The following is a 26,413-nucleotide window of genomic DNA, read 5'->3' as shown; positions in this document are numbered from 1 at the left end:
CCTCATTTTAACTTAATCATCTCTTTAAAGAGCCTGTTTTCAAATACAGTCACTTTCTGAGGCACTACGGTTTTGGGCTTTATCATGCGGATTTTGGGAAGACACAGTTCAACCCATTAAACCTAACCCCAAGGAGACTTCATGAACAAGAAATCAGATGTAGGATGGCCCCAAGACTGATTAATTCTGTGACTTGGTGATATCACCAAGAATTTGGATCTTTCCAGCTCTCTGCTCTGCTCTCTTAACACTGGCATCATTTTTAAGACTAGTATCCTTCCTGGTCTGAAGTGGGCTCCAGTTGCCCTAGGAGTTTCCTTCAGAGAGAAAAGCCATGTTGTCATATAGTTTTCATTAAGAGTGAGGAAACTTCTCAGAAGCACCAAAGCAGACCACCCCTTGAGCATCTAATACTCCAGGGCTCACATGCTACCCCTAACCTGTCTCAGGCCAGACTACTGGGCTACCCTGATTGGCCTTGATGAATCATCACAGTACCGTGGGAGCCAGGTTGAGCTTCCCCTGGACCACGTGTGTGTGGAGGAAGCATGGAGACTTGAACAAAGTGGGAGCTCTGACAGGAAGGGATGATGGAGAAATGGGTGCTAGGAGGCAGCCAACCATGTCTGTTCCAACTGCTTGAAGAATTGTGAAATCTGCTTTTGCTCAACCGACCTGCACTTCACCTACCTGGCAGTATTATCTAGCTGGTTGAAAGCTGAGAATTTGTTAACCAAAGACCAAGAACTGGTATGGCCAGGTTGATGCATCTGATCAGCGATGCCTTTTATTCCATGGGGAACCTATTAGGACTACTTTATAGTCTTACTCTACACACAGTGGTACCAAGTGTGGTTAGTCTACTAACCGCTTCTTAACATATTGGAAAGGAACCATACTGAGTCAGTAGTAATAGTCAATGCTAATATTACAGAAGTCTATCTCAGACCTTTTTCTAATTGCTCTACATATATTAACTAATCCTTAAAACAACTTTCTTTTTTTTAATTTTTTTAAAAGATTTTATTTATTTATTTGACAGAGATCACAAGTAGGTAGAGAGGCAGGCAGAGAGAGAGGAGTAAGCAGGCTCCCCGCTGAGCAGAGAGCCTGATGCGGGGCTTGATGCGGGGCTCGATCCCAGGACACTGGGATCATGACCTGAGCCAAAGGCAGAGGCTTTAACCCACTGAGCCACCCAGGCGCCCCTTAAAACAACTTTCGAAGGCATAGGCTATGGATAACCCTTTTACATATGGAAAATGGGAGTGCCAAGGGATGGAGTAACGTGTGCCCAACCCATGTCCTGACGTGCCTTCTTGCTGGCTCTGGACAGGCTTGGGCTTTCATCCAAGTACCACCACTTACTACTTTGCTGTGACCTTCATCAAGTTATTGGTGTTCTCTAAGCTTCAGTTTCATCATCTCTGAAATGAAAATCATGACACAACTCCCGTCGTAGATGAGTTATGAGTATCAGATGACCTAGTGTATGAAATGCTTAACATCATACCTGTCACGTACTCAGCTGTTAGGAAGTGTGAATTATTGGTATTAATGTATAGAGAGCAGATCTAATAGCCAAATTAAGAGGCACCTGAAGACAAGAGCCAAAAAGAAGAAAAAAAAATGTAAAATGTAACTCTGATGAAAAGCAGTCATCTGGTTCTGTTTGGCGTATCATAGAACAGTCTGTGCCTTTCAGTAGGCCCCAAGAGTACCACCAAATTAAAACAGAATTCTAGGGGCGCCTGGGTGGCTCAGTGGGTTAAAGCCTTTGCCTTCGGCTCAGGTCATGATCTCAGGGTCCTGGGATCCAGTCCCACATCAGGCTCTCCGCTCAGCAGGGAGCCTGCTTCCTCCTCTCTCTCTCTGCCTGCCTCTCTGCCTACTTGTGATCTCTGTCTGTCAAATAAATAAATAAAAATCTTAAAATAAAAATAAAATAAAACAGAATTCTAGTGTAAATATTCATAATCACGAAAATGATCCTGACTGATCTATAAAATATTCAATTGTATTCAGTATATGCTAACCAAACAGGGGAGAATATAGTGTAGAATTTAGGTATTCATTGTTTTTTAAGAACAGTCTGAATCTTGCAAGTGGTTTTTTACCTCCCTTTTAATTTGGCCTCCAAAAATGCGAGAAATGTCAACTCTGTTTTAATCACTGTGCGGGATTCTATTTCTTGCATGTCTATGCCTGCTACCTCTCTCCCTGGCGTTATGTATTAGTCTGTATTCCCTGAACCTGGTGTTTATTTCCATTCTTCATTTTCTTGTATTCGCCTAAGCCACCTCACATTTGTTGTGAAACAATGAAGAGTATAAATAAGTCACCAATTTTCAAACAGAAGGATTGCTATGAAGATTTTTTTAACAAAACAATGCATAATGTGTTCAACATGTACTTTGGACTTAGGAATATTTCACTTAACATCACCGTTTCCCACCACTGGGTCTCTCCCCATGCTGAACTCCTTTAGTGTAAGTTCTGCCCTGATCATTGGGCCACTTAATCTTACCTGGCCAAGGCATTGCTCCCAACTTTGATTTATGTGCAACTTAACTTCTCGAATATTCTCTCAGCTCCTAGAGAGTGGTGGACAGTTTCCTAAACCTTTATTGGATTCCCTTGTACGCCTAACACGAGGTCTGTGATTGGGGGCTTTGGCTAACACTTAAGTTGGAAAAGATAGATCTGTTGCTTATACTGCTGAATTTTGATGGCACTACCCAGTTGTTCTCCTCAAGCTATGATGTCTGAACTCTGATAATTCAAAACTGAGTATCAGGTAAGATCTCCCCTACTGAGTGTGAACTTGACTTAAGAATTCTTTGGGTCTCAATTCTCCAGTGACTGTGTCGGTTAAGATAGAAAATTTCAGAATGCCTCTCTTTCTGACTTCTCTCATTCTGTTCCCTCCACCCTACCCCAGAGAGTTGTGGTTCCCACATCAGAAACAACTCGTCTCCGATATTTCGTAGAGTTGCTGCTTGAGAAAGGACAACCGCTAATGCTAGTAGGAAATGCTGGGGTGGGAAAGACAGCCTTTGTAAGCGACACACTGGCAAGTCTCTCTGAGGATTACATCGTGTCCCGTGTGCCTTTCAACTACTACACAACGTCTGCAGCTCTGCAAAGTGAGTTTTCTTCCTGCTTATATTTTTGAAACAAGGCATCTGAAATGGTCAAGGCTGGGGCATGTAGCCGGAAGGGAAGCCTGCTTTTCTTTAGGCTTTAGATGTTTTGCTTTGGCCTCAGATGAATTTTTTCTAACCACCAATTGGGCTAAAATATACTTTGTTTCAATATTGTGATTTTGGCACAGATTTATATCACAAATGGCTTTATGTGGGTTACTACTCTTTTTTCTTTATTAACCTATGGGGTGTTACTTGTTTCAGGGGTACAGGCCTATGATTCATCAGTCTTACACAACACACAGTGCTCACCACAACACATACCCTCCCCAGTGTCCATCACCCACCCATCTCATCCTTCCCCTCCTGCAACCCTCAGTTTGTTTCCTAAGATTAAGAGCCTCTTATGGTTTGTCTTCCTCTCTGGTTTCATCTTGTTTCATATTTTTCCCCTCTTTCCCTATGATCCTCTGTCTTGTTTCTCAAAGTCCACGTATCAGTGAGATCCTATCGGATAAAGGGTTATTACTTTTAAGAACAGCAAGAATTGGCATCAACGGTGTTCACCACTTTGCCTCTATACACTTTGGTCACCTTTAATCAGTTTTCTGGAGCCCTAGCAACATAAGGCTGTCCACAAGGGAGAGTGCCCTGGTTACCTTTTCAAGTAAGGGATTGATTTAGGAGAACTTCTTAAAACCATGTTGATGAAATGCCAGTCCATGTGCTGTTAATTAAATCTTAGGAAAATTGTAAGAATAAGATATTTCATTTAATTCTTTAATTTAATTTAATTCTTTAGCAAATCTATATTATTTATCTATTTTTCCCAAGGTGTGTGTCCTGTGCATGTTTTTCATTCACAGATGCAAAAGGAGGGATCACTTGTCAAGTACTTTGTTCAGTTATGGGATTGAGGGCTACAAACCTATAACTGAACAAAGTACTTGACTGTGTGATGAGTTCATCTTGATAATAGCTGAAAGGGTGAAGGCATTGGTGTAAGGTTTAGACATGGCCTATTAGCACGGAAAAGAGACCAGTGTATTTGAAAGAAGGTTTGGGTTTCAGATCATCACAGTGGGGTAGTATGCGGGCAAAGATGGGATTTGGGAAAGAAAAATCAGTGCACAGGGATGGAGTAGAAGACAGGGAAAGGCTGCAGTGGTGCATTGGAGCTAGACTGTAGTTAGAAGGCCCAGCTGTTAGTTTTGCCACGGATTAAGGGGATTTCTGGGACATGAGATTTTTACTGTTAAAATCAGGATAGTTTGGGGCACCTGGGTAACTTGGTTAAGTGTCCAACTCTTTGTTTTGGCTCAGATCATGATCTTATGGTCATGAGATTGAGCCCCTAGTTGGGCTCTGCACGGGGTGTGGAGCCTGTTGGACATTCTCTCCTCTCCCCTCTGCCCTTCCCACCGGCACATCCACCCCTGCCCCAGCACACATACATGCTCACTCGCTCTCAGAAAACAAACCAGGATAGTCCCAGGCAATGTGGAATGGTTGGTCCCTGTCACTGTAGGAAGAACCAAGATGCAAGCTGAAGGGACTGTACTTCATTTGGTAGGAAATGGTGAGCCATTTATGGAGAGCAAGGACATAGGCTGTCCTTTGGGAGATGTCTGAGGTGGGGAGACCAGTCCCCCTGCGTAGTACAGCAGCTGAATGTAACGTTGCTCTGACTAAAATGGTAGAAGGAATGGTGAAAGGGGAGAGACATGAGGTACCATTTACAGGCTGTGGTCAGGCAGATCTGGGAGCAGGAGAGAAAGAAGATACTAAAGCTTGGCTCTTGACTAAGACACTGTTAATCCCACAGAGGAGCTTAGGAGGGAAAAAGGAAGATATGGGTTGTGGGTGGGGAAGAGGCTTGTTTCGTGTGGGCCAAACGTCCAGCCACCAGTGGCTACCAGGAAGTACACACTTGGAAATGCCAAGTCCGCTTCTTGGAAGATGGCTTTGTTAACTTATTCATGATACACTTATTTGTTCTTTGATTCACTTAATAAATGGCTTGTTGTGGTTGTCATCAGGAATATAGTCATGAACACGTCCTTGTCCTCAAGCTATTCATAGTCTATTTGGAGAGTCAGCAGCTATGAGACACTGTATCTTACACACTCGGTTCAGGATTTTCTACCCCCATGGTTTTCTCTCAAGTCCATACAAGTCACTGCGGCACATGAAGAAATGTAAGTTAATGTGTGCACAGGATAGAGTCTACATACAGCCTTCGTTACACTTGTGCCATTGGATGACCCAAGAAGAGAGAGGTTTGGGGACTCTCTTTGTGCATAGACAGTCCTGTAGAGGGGATAGGGAAGGACTGAGAGAGCGGGGCATGGGTTAGAGTGCGTTCAGGGAGCAAAGTGTACAGACCAACAGTGACATGTCCTCAGATTGCTGGCCAGTGTGATGTCCTATGTCATATGTTGACTATCCGGGAAAGGAGAGGCAAGGTGAGCTCTGCTGGTAGGAGGGAGGTTGGCAGGAAAGCATGACACAGAGGCAGTGACCAGAGGGTCATCACCAATACCAGCCTGTGCAGTTAATACTTGAAGACTTAGGAGTGGGTGAAATGGACAGAAGATGAAAAATGAGGGGAAAAAAAGGACAAAGGACAGAAAGTGACATTTTATCTGATGGGTGGGCAAAATGATGCATTTGTTCCAGGAATTCTTGAGAAACCTCTAGAGAAAAAAGCTGGTCGTATCTATGGTCCAGGAGGAAATAAAAAATTAGTTTATTTCATTGACGATATGAATATGCCGGAAGTGGACCCCTATGGCACAGTGCAGCCCCACGCTCTGATCCGGCAGCACATCGATTATGGACACTGGTAAGCAGTTCTCTGTGTCCTACTCTCTTCTGAAATTGAATCATTGTTTTTATGGGTGAGTGCTGAAGAAGAAAATTACCCCAATCTCTTCCTCTTTTGAGGAGCATTTTCTGGGATAACTTTTGCATTTCACTTTAGATCACCTTTTCATCATCGTAAAGGCAGTAGGTTCCCTTTGTATCTTGGGATGAATTGGATTGAAAAGTGTCTTAGAAACATGACTGTCTAGTTGAAGCATTGAACTCACAGATTTGTTAACTGGCACTAAGGTACTTAAACACCTGACCTTACTCTGCGAGATGTCACTGTTAGGTAATGTCTGGGTGTTGCCGTGTGTCCATTCCTTCCATTACGTAGAGGGAGAGCCCCCAGCCTCGCCGGAAACAGGGTCCCATGGGAATCCCTATGCAGGGATTGATTGAGCTCCCTGTGTTGATTCTGGCGTCAGAGGAGCTGTGAAGACTTCCGTTTCCTCAGCTTTGGTGTCTGTGTCTCTGAGTTGAGGCTAACATGCCCAATGTCACAGAGTGATTATAAGGATCGAAGGAGACCATGTATGAGGAAGTCCTGCATAAACGGGGGGATTTGTTGTGTTGTCATCTTCTGGTTTTGGGCTTACGGTCCTGTTGGCTGTCTTTCAGGTATGACAGACAGAAGGTGATGCTTCGAGAAGTCCACAGCTGTCAGTATGTTGCCTGCATGAATCTGATGGTGGGCAGCTCCACGATCAATCCTCGACTCCAGGTAGGGGTGGAGTCCTGCCGGCTCCTAACTGGCCCAAAGGAAAACCTCACACATTGTAGACTGTGATTCCTGATGCTTTTCCTACAGACTAGGGCTCCTACCAGAATTTTGGTGAAGTGCGTAAGCTTTTTTCAATTTAATTTTATTTATGTTTTTGTTTCTTTTAATTATGTTCAGTCGCTTTTGCCTTTTCCAATAGACCATTTTTTAAGAGCAGGTACAGGTTTACAGACTGTTTGAGCAGTTTTAGTTGAAAGGACTGCAGAGAGTTCCCATAATACCCTCTCCCCCTCCTCCTACCTCACTCTACCCTATTACGAGCATCTTGCATGAGTGTCCTGCCTTTATTACAGTTGATGAACTAATTTCAATCCATTATTATTGACCAAAGGCCAAAGTTTACGCGAGAGTTCATTCTTTGTGTTGTAAATCCTACGGGTTTTGGCAAATGCAGAATGCCAGGTATCGCCATGAAAATAGCAGACTGAATAGTTTCACTGTGCCGAAACTCCCCTGGACTCCTCCTGATCATCCCTCCCTCCCTCCGGAATCCCTGTCCACCAGTTGGTCCTTTCATTGTCTCCATAGTTTAGCCTTTTCCAGAATGTCACATAGTTGAAATCCCACAGGATGAGGTCCTTTCAGATTAGCTTCTTTCACTTGGCTTAAATAGACATTTAAGCTCTCTCCATATCTTTTCTTTGCTTCATAGGTCATTTTTTTTTAACCACTATGTATAATATCCATCATATTTGTGTATCAGTTTGTTGACCCATTCACCTGTTGAAGGATGCCTCGCTTGTTTTCACATCTTGGAATAAGGAATAAAGCTGATAAAAATATTAACGTGCATGTTTTGTATGTGCATATAACCTTTTAATAACAACACCCCCCCCCACCACCTGTAACATACATAAAACAACAGTATACAACAGTAAGTGTTGCTTACTCCCTCATCTGGAACCAGCTGGGGGTCGGCTGGGTGACTCTCCATCAGCGAAGCTGTGATGGCTTTGACTAAAGTGGTAAGGATAGGGTGGCTCAGCTTCGTGGGTCTCTCACCCATTAATAGGCTTGCACAATTCATGGCGAAGGTAGGGCCTTAAGGGAGCGAGTGGAAACACACAGGCTTCGGACAGTGACTGGCACAGTGTCAGTTCTGCCCCACTCTGTTGGCTCAATCCTATAGCCAGGCCCTGAGTCAGAGAGGAAGGTACCACTGTGACACGGCAGGGAGCATGGAATATGGGAAGGGATTACAAAAAAAAAGGGAGAGGGGAGAGGCTTTTTTTGTTTGTTTGTTTGCAATCTAATAGTACCGTTATAATCCCTATTATAAGTAACTCTTAGATTTTTTTTGTTTTTCAGAGACATTTCACTGTGTTTGCATTCAACTTTCCATCTTTGGAGGCGCTGCAAACCATCTATAGCCAAATTCTTAACTTCCATTTTCAGCAGCAAGCCTTTGGCCCATCAGTTCTCAGGAGTGGGCCCGCTTTGATACAGGCAACAATCAGGTTCCATCAGATGATGACGCATAACTTTTTACCCACAGCTGTTAAATTCCACTACCTCTTTAATCTGAGAGACCTATCAAACGTCTTTCAGGTACCTGGTGGCTCTGGATTCTTGGTGGCATCTTGGGTGGAGGAATGATTCTGGTAATATTAATGTTGTTCAGTTATGGAACTTAGTTCAAGGTGATGCTGTGTACTGTGGCCCGTATTCTTGGATGTCGCACCGTAAACTCCTCTGAGAAGTCTGTATGGCAGGTTTATTCCCATTTTACCGATGGGACTAGTGGGTTCTCTCGGGTTGTGCAGAGACTTAGCTGCAGAAGCAAGGGTAGGAGTCTGACTCCCTGTTCTGTGTAAATATCAGAGTGCCTCCTTTTGGGCCAAGGGAGGGGGATCATTTGTTATTTTTTCTTATTTATACAATATCATTTTTAAACATACATCAAGAGCAACGTCACCATTTCTTACACCATTAGGTTGTTTTGACTTGACCTTGATTCTTAATGGACTTAGCTGGTAAAAGGACCGGTGTTTCTGTATTTGGTTTAGAAAGGAAATTCCGAAGAGGGAATTGAAACCAGAATTTTAAAAAAATAAAATGTGAACTGGTGTGATTTACCCTCTACAGTGAAAGCAGTTGGAGGGCTATTTATGGCCTGAGGTTCTTTGTGAGAGAGGTAGTGGAGAATTTCAGGAGACTTCTTTAGATTTGGTGATTTTTGCTTCTTTATATATTTGTAAGCCTCTTTTCTAAATCACTGCAAATGCCTTAAAACCGTAACACTGTGTCAGACAGCAGGTTCCTGAGAACATGGACCACTCACTCATTCTCATTGCTGTGTTTCTAGCACCCCTGGAACAACTCTGCTCATTACAGTGTTGTTTAAAAGCCGATTTAAAAAAAAAAAAATGATTTATTTATCAGAGAGCATGAGAGAGCAGGCAGGAGGAGGGGCAGAGGAAGAGGGTGAGAGACCATCTCAAGTAGATGCTGGGCTGAGCACGGAGGCCAACATGGGGCTCCATCTCCTGGCCCCGAGATCGTGACCTGAGCTGAAAGAGTCTGATGCTTAACTGACTGAGCCCCCCAGACACACCGAAGCTGATTTTGGGAAGGAAAGCAATAAGTGGCAAGGGATCAGAGGCTTGCTCCTGGCTTATGTCCAATCTGGCAGCTATTCCTCACACCAGCAGCTGCTGAAACTTTGTAACTACTTGCCTGCACCTTGCTGTGCTCTCCTCTGAGTCCAGAGCCAGCTGACTCTATCCGGAAGGAGGGGGTCCCTATGAATCTGAGATACTGACCCTCAGTGTTGACGGGGGGTGGGGAGTGAGAATGGTTTGGGGGCTAGTTCTGGATCTACCCACAAAATGTGATTTCAGGCAGTTTACTTTTGGTCTCATATTCTTCATCTGCTCAATGGAAGGGTTAGATTGACAGATACCAAAGGGTTTTAGGATTAAAAAATGTTGATCCTCTAACATTCGTGTTAGCTCTTTGTACTTCGGTTTGGGAAACTTCATCGGCTGGGAGACTTGATAGATGCAAGTCCTCCGATGAGCTACTTATTTCCTTGGTGTCTTGTGAGATACAGTCTTACCTACTTTCTGAACCTGGGTCTAATTGTAGTCAATTTTTAAGATGTTACTTATCAGAGAGTAATACTACTATTATAATAATTCTACTTAGAGTACTTCTTCTAACTTAAGTTGCTGAATTTAGTAGACAGTTAAGGTGTTAAAGGAAAAGAATATTGTGGAATGTCATCAGTTTCCGAATTTTTAATTCTTCCCATTCTTGTCTTGTAGGGGATTTTATTTGCTTCCCCTGAGTGTTTAAAATGTCCGAATGATTTAATCCGCCTGTGGCTGCACGAATCTTCTCGCGTGTATGGAGACAAACTGGTAGACCCAAAGGACTGTGATTTGTTTCAGAAAAAAATGCTGGAAACTGCTTGTAAATATTTTGAAGTAAGTGTGTGGGTTGTAAGCGGTCACTCTGGCCGGGCACTCTGGTGTTGGGGCAGAGTCAGCTAAGGATGTGAAGGAACTGTGCACGTGCTGACCCTGCCAGAGCAGGCAGGATTCCAGAATGTACCCGGTCTGTACTTGGGAACGTTTGGCCCAGTGACTCAGACTGACCTGCAGGTTCTTCCTCTGATGGGCCGCTGTGCTTTCAGATGAACCGCTCTGGATGGCTGACGTGACCCGATCTTTGTCTCCCTTCTCCTGCAGGGTGTAGACAGTCCCGTGCTGCTTCAGCAGCCCCTCGTCTATTGCCACTTTGCTCACAGCAGCTCCGATCCGTGCTACCTGCCAGTGAGAGACTGGGAGGTGCTGAAGACCGTGCTCACGGAGGCCTTAGACAGCTACAATGAGCTGAATGCTGTCATGCCCCTGGTGTTCTTTGAAGACGCCATGCAGCATGTGTGAGTTGACAAGTCATGATGCTTTTTCACAGAGTAAAAATGGCGAGGTCTCCACAGTCATCGTGCTTCTGCAGATCGTACTCAGTACTCGAAGCTGGTCGTCGCCTGTCTCTTGTTTGCCATACAGTATGAAACCACAAGTGTCTCCCTCAGTTACGTTCTCATCTTAACCATGTCTGAGGCCAGTGCATTATTTTCTGAAACATCATCACAGCCATAAATGTATTCTATTTCACTGTAGCCCTGATAGGTAAGAATATTGAGAAAGAGAAAGGCATGTGACTCCCTCAAAGCCATAAGTTTCTTACCCGACAGAAACAGGATGAACTGAAACTGTTGGTCATTGAGGAAGCATGTTTATTGAGTGCCTACTGAGTGCCAGCCAGTTCGCTACTCTGGTACAAATTTAAAAAGGAAGGGGACATGTTTTCTTGGCAGATAATTAGACAGCTGCCACTATCCTGATGTAGAGCTTGGCTGACAGGGCTCAGTCTCACCTCCTAGACTGGGTGCTTTATGCAGTGCACAGATCTTGCAACCATCCACAGCTCCCTTGCTGTCAGACATTGTTCTATGTACTGATGATACAACAGCAAACAAGACAGTCTAGTCCTTACTCTAGCTGAGCTTAGATTTTAGTGATGCCGATGAACATTTATAAAGACCTAAGCAAGCAGGATGGCAGAAAGTGATGTGTCTCGCTGAGAAATAGATTGATTCTGAGAAATAAACATGGGTATTCCCATAAAAGGTCTGGGTATCTCAATGAAGAGGTGACATTTGAGGTAATATCAAATGGTAAGCAGGAGCTAAGCCTGGAAAGATCTGGAGGAAGAACATTCTAGGCAGGGGCATATTTCATGTGGCCCCAAGGCTGAATGTTCAAAAACAGAAAAGGGGGTCATCATGGCTGGAGAATGGAGAAAAAGTAGAGAGCAATATTCGACAAGCATGGAAATGCCAGAACAGGTCTTACTGACACAGGGTATTTCCCTGTAACCAGAGGAAGGAGCTTCCATTTTATTCTAAGTGCAGTGAGAAGTTTTTCAACAGATGTTAGCATGGGAATGACCTCATTTGTGGAAGAGTCTCAGCAGCTGGTCGTTGTTGCTGCCGCTGTGTGGGCAGTTGGGTGCGTCCTCGTGTCCAGCACCGCTCTCCTCGTCACCATGATTCGTCACTGGCTGTATTAGTTTGCTGGAGTTGCCGTACCATACTACCACGTATAGGTGGTTTAGAAAAACAGCTATTTATTGTCGCACAGTGGAGGCAAGAAGTCTGAAAAGGAGATGACCGAGAGCCATGCCCCCTCTGCAGGTGCTGGGAAGAATCTGTTCCAGAATTCTCTGCCTGCGTGGGGCAGCGTAACTCCTGCCCTCACATGGCCTGCCCCCACTGTGTATGCCTGTGTCCACATTTCTCCTGTTTATCAGGACACGGGTTGTAGTGGATAAGGGGCCCACCATACTCCAGAATAATACTGTCTTGTCTTCACCAAGTACTTCCTCAGTGACCCTATTTCCAGATACCCTTATATTCAGAGGTATTAGAGGTTAAGACTTTAATATGTGAATTTGGGGGGATGCCATATTCAGAAAGCAGCGCTGGCCTTGCCCACAAGTGGTATTTGGGCAAAGATTAAAATAATGAAATCATGGTTAAAAATGAGTCAAGAAAGGAGGAAGTATGGGAAGAAGGAAATTCGAAGAGACACACCAGAAAGGCAGAAAGTTCCATTTTCATGAGTGGCAAAGAAAAAGTTGGGAGGCCTCCCCACTATGAGTTATCGGAAGCATGTTAAGTATTGATTGCTTCATCGATCCCTTTCCAGCGGCAGTCCACCAACGGCACACATGCAGCTTGTAGTTAGAATCTATGACTGTGGTGCTAATTGAGTATTAGTGACCCTGCTCCTGCTTGGGTTAGGACACTGTGAACGCAAGTCATGGGGTGGGAGAAAGAGTTGGCCCCAAGGGCGAGAGTCTTCCCACTGATCTTTCCTCATGGGCTTCTCAGGGGCTTTCGAGCAGAAGGCCGTTGCCTTGATCAGGGATCGTGAGCTCTCAGCTGATTGACTCAGGGTTAGAGATGTGCTCTCAGAACGTGCCCTTGAAGTCTCGTAGGAAGGAACTTTGCTGCTTCGAGAAGCTGGTGAGACCCAAACCTCAAAGCATCCATTAAAACCAAAGGAAAACTCTGCCTGGTAACTTTGGGGTTCATTTGCCTCAGAGTATTTTATGGCTTTCCTGAGGTGGTTTCCTTGTATGGTCATGGGAAGTCCCCCTCATGGACCGGCTCAGCCTCTCATGATGGCCCACCTCTAGTTATTGACAGTTTGCAGCTGAGATGTGTGGGTCCTGGTATAAGTGACCCCAACCTTGCTTTTTCACAAAGCACTTTTGTGAAGAGTCATCTGGGTGTATCAGTCAAGGCTGGAAGTTTACATTCACTTGAGGAAAGCAACCTGGACCTAATAGCCTGGTGTCTCATTTGTTGCGTTTGAGTATCTGTATGCTTATATTTCAGTTGTTTTCTTTTCTCATTATTTATAACATAATTATGACCTGTTTCTTCAACCGAAATGATAAGATCAGCTTACTCCTAACTATAAAATGTAGCAATAATATCAGTAGCTCAGTCATTCAGAATCTCTTCAATAACAGAACAAGGGATTAGTGGGCCTTGCTGGATTCTGAAGGTTTCAGTAAATTTTCTAGAGGGCTCGAGGACAAAGCTTTGGTGCAAAGGGAGGAAGAATCCTACAGGCAAGTGCTAAAACTGCATCAAGTAAATCACATGTAAGATGTTCATTGGCCTAAAAAAATCCAGTCTTTCCAAAGTAATTCTGCAGCCGAAGTTTCTGGCATGAAGACATTCTCCCTTTGATGTTTGCTGCACAGGCTGCATGTGTAAAGTTCGGGTCTCTCTTGCTAGTCACACTCGAAGCCTTGCAGAAGGGCCTTGTCTACAGAAAGTAGGAAGCAGTGAGAGTCCCAGATGTGATTTCCACAGGGACAGCTGCTTAGGCATCCGGTGTGAGGGGCCTCTTTGCTTCATGGGGAAGCAGATGAACGAGGACTAAAGATATAAAATAAATACTCAGATTTCGTGTCCAAAATTTGTAAACAAACAAACAAAAACTAGATGCAGTCCCCGGGCCCTTCAGTCTTCTGCTCCCACGGGTGTGCTGTCTCTGAGCAGGTGTCGCATCAGCCGAATCCTTCGGACCCCTGAGGGTCACGCGCTCTTGATTGGCGTGGGTGGCAGTGGCAAGCAGAGCCTGTCCCGGCTGGCGGCTTACATTTGCGGCCTCGACGTCTTCCAGATCACTCTAACGGAAGGCTTTGGAATCCAAGAACTTCGGGTGAGTAGCATGGGAGCAACCCTTCCCTCCTCCTGCCTGGTGGATAAAGCTGGAGCTGGTAGTGTTCCCACATCAGCTCAGACTCCCAGATTGGGCCAAGGCTTCCCCAACCAAGAGGGAAAACTTTTTGGGAATTTAGTTAACATATTTCTGTTTCTCCTTCATGGTAAATCAAGTAATCATGAAATTCGTAAATGTTTGTAAGTATATAAACCTGTAAGCAAAGAAAAAGTCGGGAGACCTCCCCGCTATGAGTTATCAGAAGCATGTTAAATATTGACCCAACTCGGAAAATGTTTTATTGCATACTTGTTTACAACAGGGGGCACCTGGGTGGTGCAGGGAGTTGGGAGTCCGATTCTTGGTTTCAGCTCAGGTTGTGATCTCAGGGTGGTAGGATTGAGCCCCACCTTGGGCTCCGCTCTTCGTGTGAAGTCGGCTTGGGTTTCTCTCTGCCTCTCCCTCTTCCCCACCTCCCTGTGTGCTCTCTCTCTCTCTCAAATAAATGAATAAATCTTTTTTAAAAAGTAGTTTAAACACTTGCTTACAACAGATGTAGTTTTTCCTTTGTATAGACCACACCTACTGTTCAGCACTGTAAGTACTCCCCTACATTGGAGGGGGAGAGAAAGATACCACCTTTACAGGTCCACTTTGGATGAATCATGAAAATAAAACGTGATGAGAATCCATTCAGGAAACACTCATGGGCTCTTAAAAGTTGGCTTTTTCATCACAACAGTACTTATAAAATAGTATTCAGAGTTTGTGGCAAGGGAAATGTAGGTGAAATGAGACCACTTTTCAACCCAAAAAGAAAACAAATCTCGCGCTTTCAGTATTATAAAACAAAGCTAAATAATAAAACCGTTTTCAATGAAATAGTTGTGGAAATGAGCAGAGTCTTCTTTTTACTGCGTTGCTTGGCAAGGACGTTACCAAATTCATTTTCAGTCTCTTAGGAGGGAGCTGTCCATCAGCCGCCCATTGTCATCCCTATGCTTCATTAAGCCACAAACATGGCGCTCATCACTAAATGCCAGAAAAGGAGGTGAGGTCATGCTGTTTGCCCCCATGCGGGATCATGGAGAGGGAAGGATGTGTGAACAGGGAAAGCTCCTGCATTATAGTTACTGAGCTCTTCCCAGCCCTCACACACATCCTCCCCACGTCGCATCAGCATTTTAACAGCGCATGAATGATGGCCTCCTTTCCTTACAGGTAGATCTTGCCAATTTGTACATCAGAACTGGAGCCAAGAACATGCCCACTGTGTTCCTGCTGACAGATGCCCAGGTTCTAGATGAGAGCTTTCTTGTGCTGATTAATGACTTGCTGGCATCAGGTGATTAAACCAACACATTCCTTGAAAGATCTTCCCCAATGACAAATTATCTGTAGTTGCAGTGAACTTTAAAGAGAGATAATTTGTCTTTGAGATGTTTGCTGGGGCAGTCTTTGGGGAGAAACCTATAAACCTAACTAATTTGAGGTGTATCGCTTTCTTAGTTTGCTTATGGATGTGAGGTGCCGTAGAGGAGCCTTCAGTGAAGTAAATGTTATTTCTACATGGACAAGCTTGGTGGGCGTGTCCATGAGAGCTTGTCCTCAGTGAGGGGTGTGTCTCGTAAATGCAAAAAAAAAAAAACCAAGAAACCTTTCTGGTTCCAAATTCTTTATCTTTTAAACTGAACTTTGTATGATGAAACATTCCAACCAGCGAAAAGTCCTATCTAAAATTCGAATTGTGAATGTCTCTCAGTAATTTTCCTCATTCCTTTGGGGGCAGGAGAAATCCCTGATCTGTTCAGTGATGAAGATGCAGACAACATAATTTCTGGGATTCGTAATGAAGTTCGTGGTCTAGGCATGGCGGACTCCGGAGAAAGCTGCTGGAAATTCTTTCTGGCCAGGGTGCAGCGACAACTCAAAGTAAGAAACCCTTGCTTACTTGCATAGTATTCAAAACCTGCTCTTGGAATCATGGCACAGTTCTATTTCCAGATCCACACTAGGGGTCCGAATTGCAGCCTTTCGTTTTAAAAGGACATTTGCATTTTTACGTGTGCCCACATCTGGAGTAGACCTTCCCGAAGTTTCCCATGATGCTGGGCACCTGCAAAACATGGGTGCCAGCAGACAGAGCAGTGCTCGCTTGAGCTGAACGTGGTCTCTGTCCCAGAGGAGCTGACGCTGCTCACGGAGGGAAGGCCTCACAAGCAGTGATCATGCAGGACCGTTGAGGTAGGGACTCAGGTTACAGAGGAAGGCAGCGTCCCTCTCTGCACCGGGCTCTGCTGGAGGAGGTCAGGGATGGGCTAGAATCCACGGAGAAGCAATGGGTGGGGAGGAACCTTCAGGGAGAGGTAAGAGGTAAAAGAACCTTTAGGTAAGAGGAAGGTTGGACCGGACAGGACGCCTTCAGAGAAACCCAAGATGGCTCTGAATGACTGGAACACAGGGAGAAGGAGGTGAATCAGGCTGGAAAGTAAATTAGGATGAGCAGGGTGCTGAAAATCATGAAGGGTGTGGCGGAAGAGGTTTAAATTAGAGACCTGAGTTATGTCAGAACTTTAAGGCAAGCCATGTAGGTGTATTACCCAGATGCCGGAGGCTGGAAGTCCTTCCCTCCCGATGACTTGGTGCCTCAGTGGAGCGCCCAGGGCTATAATGTAACCAAATACTAGAAGCGCCTCTCAGCTCTTGGCAGGAAGCCAACTGAAGGCAAAATCCGGCTTCCTGGTATAGAATGGGGAGTAAACTAGACAAGTTTCCCCTTCGCTGCTACTTCTAGTATTCTGGGTCTGTCAAGCCCAGGCCGCAGGAGAGCCTGGAGCCCCCAGGGAAAGAGGATGGGTGGGGCAGCGTGTTAGCCGGGAATACACCTCTCCCTGGAGGTAGGAGTGTTGGTAAGCTGCTCCACCGCTTTACTCTTAAATTCCACATTAATCTTCCTGAGCAGTTCTGGGCCGATGTGAGATCAGAATTTATGGTTCAGTTACCCAAAGAGTTTTATCCCCATCAAAATGTTACTAAGAATACTTTCGCCAGGTCATAACAAGGCCAGAGTTTTCTCCCTATTCCGTGGTGGTACATTTAGATCACATTGTCTTTATGAAATGCAAAAACAAGTACAATAAGAGAACATGAGATGTTATACATCACTGAGCATCGAGGTCTGTTCCTCAGCGCAACAGAATCAGCATCACCTAGAAACTGTTTTTAAAATGCAGGTCTTGGGGCACCTGGGTGGCTCAGTGGGTTAAGCCTCTGCCTTCAGGTCAGGTCATGGTCTTAGGGTCCTGGGATCGAGTCCTGCATCGGGCTCTCTGCTCAGCAGGGAGCCTGCTTCTCCCTCTCTCTCTGCCTGCTGCTCTGCCTACTTGTGAGCTCTCTGTCAAATAAATAAATAAAATCTTTAAAAAAAATGTATTAAAAATGCAGGTCCTGCAGTCCCACCCCTGACCTGTGGAATCAGAAACTCTGCACGGCATGCACAAAGTACGTTGTAGTGAGCCCTCCAGGCAATGCTGAGGCCTGCTGAAATTTTGAGAGCTGTTGTTTGAAATAATGCAAGGCTGCCTGGGTGGCTCAGTCAGTTAAGCATTGACTCTTGATTTCAGCTCAGGTCATGACCTCAGGGTCATGAGGTCAAGCCCCGTGTCAGGCTCCCAGCTGGGTGTGGAGCCTGCTTTGGGATTCTCTCTCTCCCTCTGCTCCTACCCACCTGCTCAATCTCACACTCTCTGTCACTTTGGGGGAAAAAAAAAACAAAAAACTAAAGTAAGAGTCCTTTGCAAATGTCTTTTATACACACCTTTGCTTGCTTCTTGTGGGATAAATTCCTAGGAAGGGTATTGCTAGTTTCAATAGATGTAGCCAGTAGTGGTTTTAAAATGCGTCTGACAGTTCTTCAACATGCTTCTTACTCACAGGTAGGGTCTCAGTCCTCTCTTGTTGAATCAGAGTGGGCTTGTGAGTGTGGGACTACAGACAGGACACTGAGGAACTTGGGAGGCTCAGCTCCAAAGGGCCACTTTTGCATTGACTTACACGTGGTTTCGTTTAACAGAGTTCACTGTATACCAAGCAGTTCATCTTAACATATGTGCTACATATATTTTGCCTATCATCATTTATCTTTTAAGTGTATATATGGTTCGAATTTGTTGATAACTTGAAGTTTTTTATTAGTTGAATCAGTGTTTTCCTTTACGGATTTAGAGGGGCTTGTGAATTCATAGCAGAGTCTTCCTCTCCAGGATGATAAAACTCGTCACTAGCAGCATTTAGAACTCAACTGGGCAGCAGATAAAATATCAAAAATTGAAAGACCCATGCTTTCAGGTCTTCCCCTTCTGCCAGTGCTCTTCCCAGTGCTGCCTGCCTCGTGAGCACCACACGCATGCAGTGGGGTCTGTATTCGCAGGAAGGAGGGGGTGGGCAACTTTGGGGCACTCTGGTAGGAAACCAAGGTTTCCCCCAAAGACCCTAAGCTGATCTTATAGTGGCCATGTGTATCACCTGCCACCTCTGCCTACCAGGGAGTCAGAGGAAGTGGCTTTGCTTATCTCATCACATGACCTTTATGAATAAAATTAGAAATGTATTTTGAGATAGCCACAGAATCCATCATGCCAGTACCTCTATGCTTTACATTTAAAACTTGACTACATCTAGAATATATTTATTATCATATATGGTATAGAGGGAGTAGAGAGGTTTCAGGTTATTTTTTTCCAAAACAGTGACTTTTCATCTTAACACCATGTTTTCTTATGTACTGATTTAGAGTAATAAACTTATTATACGTCCTACCTGGTCTATTTCTAGATCCTCTGTTTTCTTGTTAAGTCTCTGTACTACCAGTCCCAGCCTTGTACTGTGTAAATTATTAAGGTCTTATTACACATTTTTATATCAAATATCCCACTGTTCTTGCCTAGTTTTTCTTTGTTCTCACATGTCTACACATCTAGAAAAATATCAGGGTCATTTTTTCCAATTCCGAATACATTCCATTTTAATTTTGATTGAAATTATGCTGATGGCTTATTTTATATTTGGGAGAACTTAATCTTTATTATATAAAGTTTTCTCTAGAAGGAAAGTTTCTTTCATAAGGTTTTTTGATGGTGTATTTTTTATATATAGGAGAGCTATTGATTTTTAATTTTAAACCCACTACGTTTATAACCAGCCTCTCTGGTAGTTTCTGTTAGTTGGTTGCTATCACATAGCCTGCAGGTAATATATTGTCTTTTTTAATATTCTATTTATCTACTTTCCTCCCTCATTGCATTGGTAAATCTACTGAACATTAAATAATTATGATCACGGAAATTTTGTCTTCATTTTTACATTAATAAGGATGTTTCTGATATTTTGATATTAGGTCTTACATTGGGTGTATCTTGTCAAGGAAAGTATCTGTTAAATTCCTTTTCAGCATCTGTTGAGATAATTATATGGTTTTGCTCCCTGAACTCACTAATATTCATGCAGTACAGATGGATGTACAGAAATTTTACATTTTTGTACTGTTTGAAGCCCATCAGTCTTGGGATGCCTGGGTGTCTCAGTCGGTTAAGCGTCTGACTCTTGGTTTCTGTTCAGGTCATGATCTCAGGGTCCTAGGATGGAGCTCTGAACTCAGCAGGGAGTCTGTTTGACATTCTCTCCCTCTGCCCCACCCCCTACTTGTGTGCTCTCTCTCTCTCTTTCTCTATCTCTCAAATAAATAAGTCTTTAAAAAATGAGTAAATCTGTCAGTCTTTCCCCTCACCCATTTCCTTTGACTCCAGTCCAGGAAGCCTTCCCAAAGCTGGGACCAGTTTTAAGTTCATCTCATTTCTGAGGCCCCTTTTCAGTATTTACGTCCATACAGGCTAGACTTTATTTTAGAGTTCAATATGGATCGTTTTCCCCACCTTGTCACAGGATTACTGATTGAATAATCTCTTTTCTACTAAAATGAGTAGGAGGGTTTTGGGGGGGGTTGTATTGTTTGTGTTTGTTTCCTGCTAAGGAGGAGTAGGACATCTCCCTCAAACACTCCCCATCCTTCTTGGCCTTGTCATTCAGATTGCTGCATCATGAGAAGGGGTGGTAGTCAGCATCTTACCCTGAGGGAGAAACACCAGGGCATAAAAGTGGGTCATCTCTTTGCTAGAAAATGGCGACATCTTTCTCTTCAATACATAAATATTACCCTCACATCTCTGGGTTTTCAAAGAATTCTGGCTTGCTCTGTGTTCTTTTCATATACTATGATACTCAGCAGTGTGTACTAAGGACTCCAAATTCCTGATGAGTGGATCCTTCCCTTGCATATGTTCCTAGCTGGGCAACATGGGAAGCTAAATGCATTACGGGGTTGGTGAGCACACCTGGCAGGTCGAGCTCAATGATGTGAAATTGCCACCCCATTACCCATGCTCACCACCCAAAGCCACTTCCCATTTGGAATGCAAGGCCAGTAAGAACCTGTTGGCATGAAAATGTGACCTCTGAATCCCACAGAGCAGTTCCCATTAATGATCAGATGTGAGCCCTTGGATTGCCTGAAATAAACCAATGAATAAATGCCAAATGCCTTCTCTCCTTCACGTTTGTATACATGCACCTTTTCCTATGTAATACGTACTTTGCAACTAGAGCGCAGACTTCCATCTTCTCTCCTGTTGATTTTAGTTAACCCAAGAACTTTTCTTTCTTGACTTCCTTTCTTGGCCATCTGATGCCATGGGGAAAGGAACACTTAATATATGTAGCAGCCTGTGATTGCTGGAGACAGATACCCATCTGTCTTGTTACGTCTATGTCTATTGAGGGAGCGTGTGTGTGTGTGTGGTTGTACACATACATACTCCTGTGATTTTGTAATTTTAGAGAATGAAAGCATGCTTTCTGATGATGTAAGATATATGTGTTCATTGTAGAGAATTTAAAAATATAGAACCATATGAAGAAAAGAAATTAGGCTTTAATTATATTGTCTGGAGGTAACTACAAAAAGCGTATTAGTATATCTCCTTCCAGTTTTCTGTATGTATATAAATGCATGCAAAGTATATATTCCCAACTGAAGTGTATTTCCACATCTCTCACAGTTTTCTTCATAGTCCTCTTGGCCTTTTTATTAGAAGCCTCCCCCGGGGTGAGGGTGGGGGGCCAAAAAAACAAAACGATTCCAAGAATTTGGTGTATGGAGTAAAATATTTCACTCCCATGTACTTTATTCTAGTTACCTACTTGTAGAACACCTTTATTCATGTATACCCTTTACCAAATTTCCTACTGGTTCATTACAGTTTTTGTTGATTTATAGGAACTCTGTATATCTAGATAATATTCCTGTGTCCATAATGTTCTTGTCTACTTTACATGTTGCCAGAGTTTGTCAAAGTTCATCACAATCCTAACTTTGTTTACAATGACTTCTTTTTTATATTTATATTACCAAACAATATCTAATTTTTCTTACATGGATTTTATGTCTTAAGGCTTTTTTTAAGGAAACATTTCTATACTTCATGGTTATAAAAATATTATTCTGAATTCTATTTAAATTAACTTAAATTAACTTAAAATACTTTGAATGGTTAGCTCTGGATTGTAGTGTGTAGTACAAGGTGACTTTCTATTCTCCCCACCCCCTGGATTCTCCAAACACCATTTATTATATAATATTTCACCACTGATTTGAAATGCTCCCTGTCTCATAATTACAAACTAAATGTCTAAATATATGGTATTCTATTTTTTGACTCTTAGTGTTTATAAATTTGTTCATCTCAGCCTGCATGAATACCATACCGCTTTTCTTATTGTACCTTTGTAGTATATTCTGGAAACTAGTAGAATAATATCTTCCTCCTTGTCCGCAGTTATTTAGCTACTACCTTTACTAGATGAACTATGGAATCAGCTTAACATTAAAAAAAAATTCCTATGAGGGGAGCCTGGGTGGCTCAGTAGGTTAAATGTCTTGATTTGGGGTCAGGTCATGCTGTCAGGGTCATGAGATCGAGCCCCATGTTGGGCTCCAAGCTGAGTGTGCAGCCCGCTTGAAATTTTCTCTCTCCTTCAGCCCAAACCCTCTGCCCACGCTAGCACACGGGCTGTCTCCCACTCTCTCACATTAAAACAATTTTTTTTAAATCCTATGAGAATATATAGACTAAATTGAAGGTGATGCATGTATCTACAATATCAAATGTTTCCATACGGCTTTATTAATAACTTAAAACTTAAGTTTTGTTCCTCGACAGTGTAAATTTATGAATATTCTCTTTTTACGAGTGTCCTTAGCCTTTTTTACTCCATCTGAACTTTAGAATCATTTTGTGAAGCTCCACTCATCTTGTTAGGAATTTATGAGAATTGCCCATGATTTGTTAATGAATATGAGAGGAATAAATACCTTTATAACAGATGATCTTCTCCAGGAATGTGGCACCTCTTGTCATTTGGTCAGAATGTCTTCCCTGCCTAAGTTTTACACAATTCTGAAGTTCTTTCTCAATATTTTACATTATTTTTTTGATCTTGCCAAATTTTCTGACAGGTCATGGTGGACAATAAGAGTGCCATTGGATGGAGGGGGAGAGGGATGGATAGATGCCTCTTTGTTTTACCTGCCAGTCCACTGAATGCTCCAGTAGGTTTTGCATTTTATACTTTAGAGTTTGCTGAGTAGGTAGTTACATAATCTTTGAATTTTTACTCCTCCTTTCTAAAAATTACCTCTTTTCTGTGTATTAAAATAGCCATAATTTTTGCATACCATTTAGTACTTTTAAGTGATGATAGTAACATCTCTGTTTTATTTTTGATTTTTATAGGAATGCCTGTAGCTTTCCATCATTAAGCTATCATTATATTGGATTAAATATAGGCCTAAGATATTTTTAATATTTTTAGGAAGAACTGTTGTATTTTATCATATATGTCCTTTCATAAATCCCCTTGTTTTATCTTTTTTTTTTTTTTTTTGAAGTCTTGGACTGTTTCCTTATTATGGAGTTTTTATAACATTCCTTCTAGCCATTTGAGAGTGTGAAGCAAGTTTTCTCTTTTAGGTTCTTAGATACCTCAGTGGAATTACCTTCCTTTAAATCTGCTGGATGCTTTTTAAAATTTTTCTTGTTTTCATATTTTTCCTCAGGCCCCAGTTGAGCTTTCCTTACTCTTCTGGCTTTTGTTCTTCTTTCTCCCTCTTCCTTCTTCTCAGATAGAACAGAGAGCAATTTCTGTGTGGGGTTTGACAATAGTCAGTGTAGGTGATGTGCTCCTGGCTCACACTGCAGCTCATCTAGGGAGCCTAAGAGTCTGGGTGGAGATGTTGGGCAACACTCCCATCGAGGCAACAGATTAACACAGAAACACATACCATAAACCACAAGACTTAGCACTCACAGAAGGACTTTTCATGCTATGTCTATGATCTTGTATAAAAAGCTCAAATACTTAACCTGTCCAGTAGAAAATCAGATGTTGCAAAACCCTCTTACTTTTGCATGGTGGTCAAATCTAAAGTCCTAGATCTTCATGGGTTAACAGGCAAAGCCCCCAGCTTCCTTTCCTTCATGTGGATGACCACCTAGGATGGCTTTATCATGGAGGAGTGCTGTCTTCTATCCCTCCTGCCCTCTATCCTGATAATCGAGTTGCTGGAAGATAGCACCCACTCTCGTGGATAAGCTGTCCAGTCCCCATCCCAGGCCCTGTCAGGTTTTGCCATGCTAACAGTGTTTTGCTCTTCAGGACCACACCTCTCTGAACATAGTACCCTAGCTCCTCCCCTTGCATTTTTTGATATTATTTACATAAGAGGAATGAAAAGAACATCAGAAATGAAAGGCGTGACCTTGTATTTTGTATCTGAGATTCACTGTTCTTGAAATTTCATAAAACAGCAAAACATTTTTGTTTTTTGGAAGTAGGGTCAAAGAAAAGAGTCAGGGATGATTTCAGGGACTTTGGCCTGAATAAACAGGATAAAGGACATATCATTTATTGAGATAGGAAACCTGAGGGGATGTGTGCCTTATACTTGTTTGGTGGATGAGGATAAATAAAAGTTCTGCCTAAAGTTAACTTAAGATGCCCATTATGCATTCAAATAGAGACAAACAGGATTTAGTTGAACATAGCCATTGGAGTCTGGAGAAGAGGGTGGGACCAGAGATGGAGTTTAAAGCCATCTTTGACCACCACCCATGGCTTAGATGAGGAAGTTGTGACCTGTGAGAAGAGAAGAGGTCCAAGGGCTGGTTCAGAACAAATTAGGATGCAGATGTCAAAATTTCGTCTTGCTCTGAAGAATATTTCACATTGCCGTCTGTTAACTCCTTGATCTGTCCGCCGGGCCTCAGCAAGTATTTGCTGATTACCTGTGGTGTGCTGGTCCCTGGGCATAGGATAGTAAGCAGGAGCCAGCCCCTGCCCACTGCATTGTTGGAAAGACCAGCCTGAACCTTCAAATCACACAAACTGAGTATACATTCATGCCTCTCTGTATGAGAAGGAAGGGGTATATGGGATAACAAAAGACAGGACGAGAAAGGTTTCACTGAGGTGGAAAAAGGATTGGGAAGAATCTCTAAGATGTCTGTTCTCATAGATATCATCTCCCATATTTTATATTATAAAAGAAATTTTTAACACTAAAAGTGAAGGGCTTAATCCAAGACTAAAGGATTTATCCATTTCAATTGAATAAACTTTGCATTCCAAGGAGCATGGTCCGTGTTTTTCACATTCTGCTTCCATTTGGGTGTGGGGTTTTCCAGCACGGTATAGGGCTTGTGCTTGCACATGCACATGTGTGTGGCCTTACCCCCTCATGCCAGCAGAAATGCTGACTGCTAGCAGAGCAGCGCAGATCACAGGCCAAAAACTTTGCATCCCGTGGTTCAGCTCTGGGCCTATTGGGTAGATCGTTAGGCATCAAATAGCTGTTTGAGAAAATTAAAACAGAACACTGTTATACAAGTGTACGGAGCTGCAGACCGGCCTGGAACGTAGTATGGGGGCACTTGAGTCACTGGCATCAAGCAGGGCAGCTGAGACCAGGGAATACATTCCCCCTGTAGACAGGAACCTATAGTAGGGAGTACCTCGTGGGGAACAGAACTCCTACTGTCTTTACTCCCCAGGAATGGACTTGCTTCTGGCTCGCTTTTAGGATTCCACATACAGTTTCTTTATGAATTGAAGAGTTTTGTTTAAAAAAAAAAAAAAAAAATAAAACTCCCTGACGTAGGGGTGCCTGGGTGGCTCAGTCGATTGAGCATCCGGTTCTTGATTTCGGCTCAGGTCACAGTCTCAGAGTCATGAGATCGAGTCCACAACTGGGCATGGAGCCTGCTTAAGATTCTCTCCCTGCTTCTGCCTCTTCCTCCCTTCTAAGAAACAAACAAAAACTACCAATGTAAAATACTATCTCTTAGAAAAATTGGTACTGATCAATAGACATAAGTAAAAGGTTGTGTGAATTACGTCTTTGTGTGTTACCTAACATGAAAATAAAATATAAAAATGTATTGAATGTGTATATGTTGAAGGTGCTATTGGAGTCCATGAAAATAACTGAAATTAAAAGGTTATTGGATGGTGGTTGATAAGGGAAATTATAAGGCTGATAAAATGATACTAAAACAGTCAAACAAGGGAAGAGTTTTTCTGCTAAACTTCCTAAGAGGGTTCTCTCTGGAAGACTCAGATCTTATCACTCTTGAAAAATACTTAGACTTTAGAGGATAAATGCAAACCTAAGTTATGGACAGAAGCTTCTGAAGTAAACATGTGGGAGGGTTACTTCTATCCGGGAATATATCAACTGGAAAAAAATACAGAGTGACAGTAGCAATTCAAATTTCCATTACAAGAGGAAATGGACTGAGTCCTGTTAGTGATATACAGATAAATATGTACTTACAATGGAATCTTGCCCAAAAGAAATTGAAATGTATTACAAAGCACAATGAAAAATGGTTTATTGCAAATGAGTCCTAATCCCTGTGTTAGGGGGGGAAAGGGGTAGAAAATTCTATGGTGTGGATTCCGAAAGCAAGATGCTGACATCCAAATATTAGAGCCGTAGAAGTACATAGATGGTGATTTCAGGGTTTGCTTCTTACTTGTGAGAATTTGCTTTTAGAAGAGAGCACAGCTGTCTGAGGCATCTTTAACGTTATTTTCTTAGCAGACTTTTCTCTGAGTCCACTGCTAGGAGCTAACTTAAGCCAATTTAGTTATCTGCAGTTGTCGGGGACTATTTGGAAGGAGGCGTATGTTTCTATGGTCTTCAGTACTTACAGGTAGATAGCACCTGTTCCAGAGTCGGGGAGCTCTTGTGCCCT

General features: G+C 43.0%; 1 protein-coding gene across 1 annotated transcript in view; it reads left to right on the top strand.

Annotated features, from left to right (window-relative positions):
* DNAH11 (dynein axonemal heavy chain 11) overlaps positions 1-26,413 on the top strand; it is a 317,403-nt gene that overhangs the window by 169,089 nt on the left and 121,901 nt on the right. The window contains exons 46-54 of the mRNA XM_032873525.1: positions 2,942-3,146; positions 5,826-5,991; positions 6,633-6,735; positions 8,104-8,343; positions 10,062-10,223; positions 10,488-10,681; positions 13,883-14,045; positions 15,267-15,390; positions 15,835-15,977. Coding sequence (XP_032729416.1) covers positions 2,942-3,146; positions 5,826-5,991; positions 6,633-6,735; positions 8,104-8,343; positions 10,062-10,223; positions 10,488-10,681; positions 13,883-14,045; positions 15,267-15,390; positions 15,835-15,977 — 1,500 coding nt within the window. The remainder of the gene's footprint in view (positions 1-2,941; positions 3,147-5,825; positions 5,992-6,632; positions 6,736-8,103; positions 8,344-10,061; positions 10,224-10,487; positions 10,682-13,882; positions 14,046-15,266; positions 15,391-15,834; positions 15,978-26,413) is intronic.

Source organism: Lontra canadensis, unplaced genomic scaffold (genome assembly GCF_010015895.1).
Source record: "Lontra canadensis isolate GAN:19392208 unplaced genomic scaffold, GSC_riverotter_1.0 scaffold2, whole genome shotgun sequence".
In the NCBI taxonomy this organism is placed as follows: domain Eukaryota; kingdom Metazoa; phylum Chordata; class Mammalia; order Carnivora; family Mustelidae; genus Lontra; species Lontra canadensis.
This window is presented reverse-complemented; position numbering and strand designations above follow the sequence as displayed.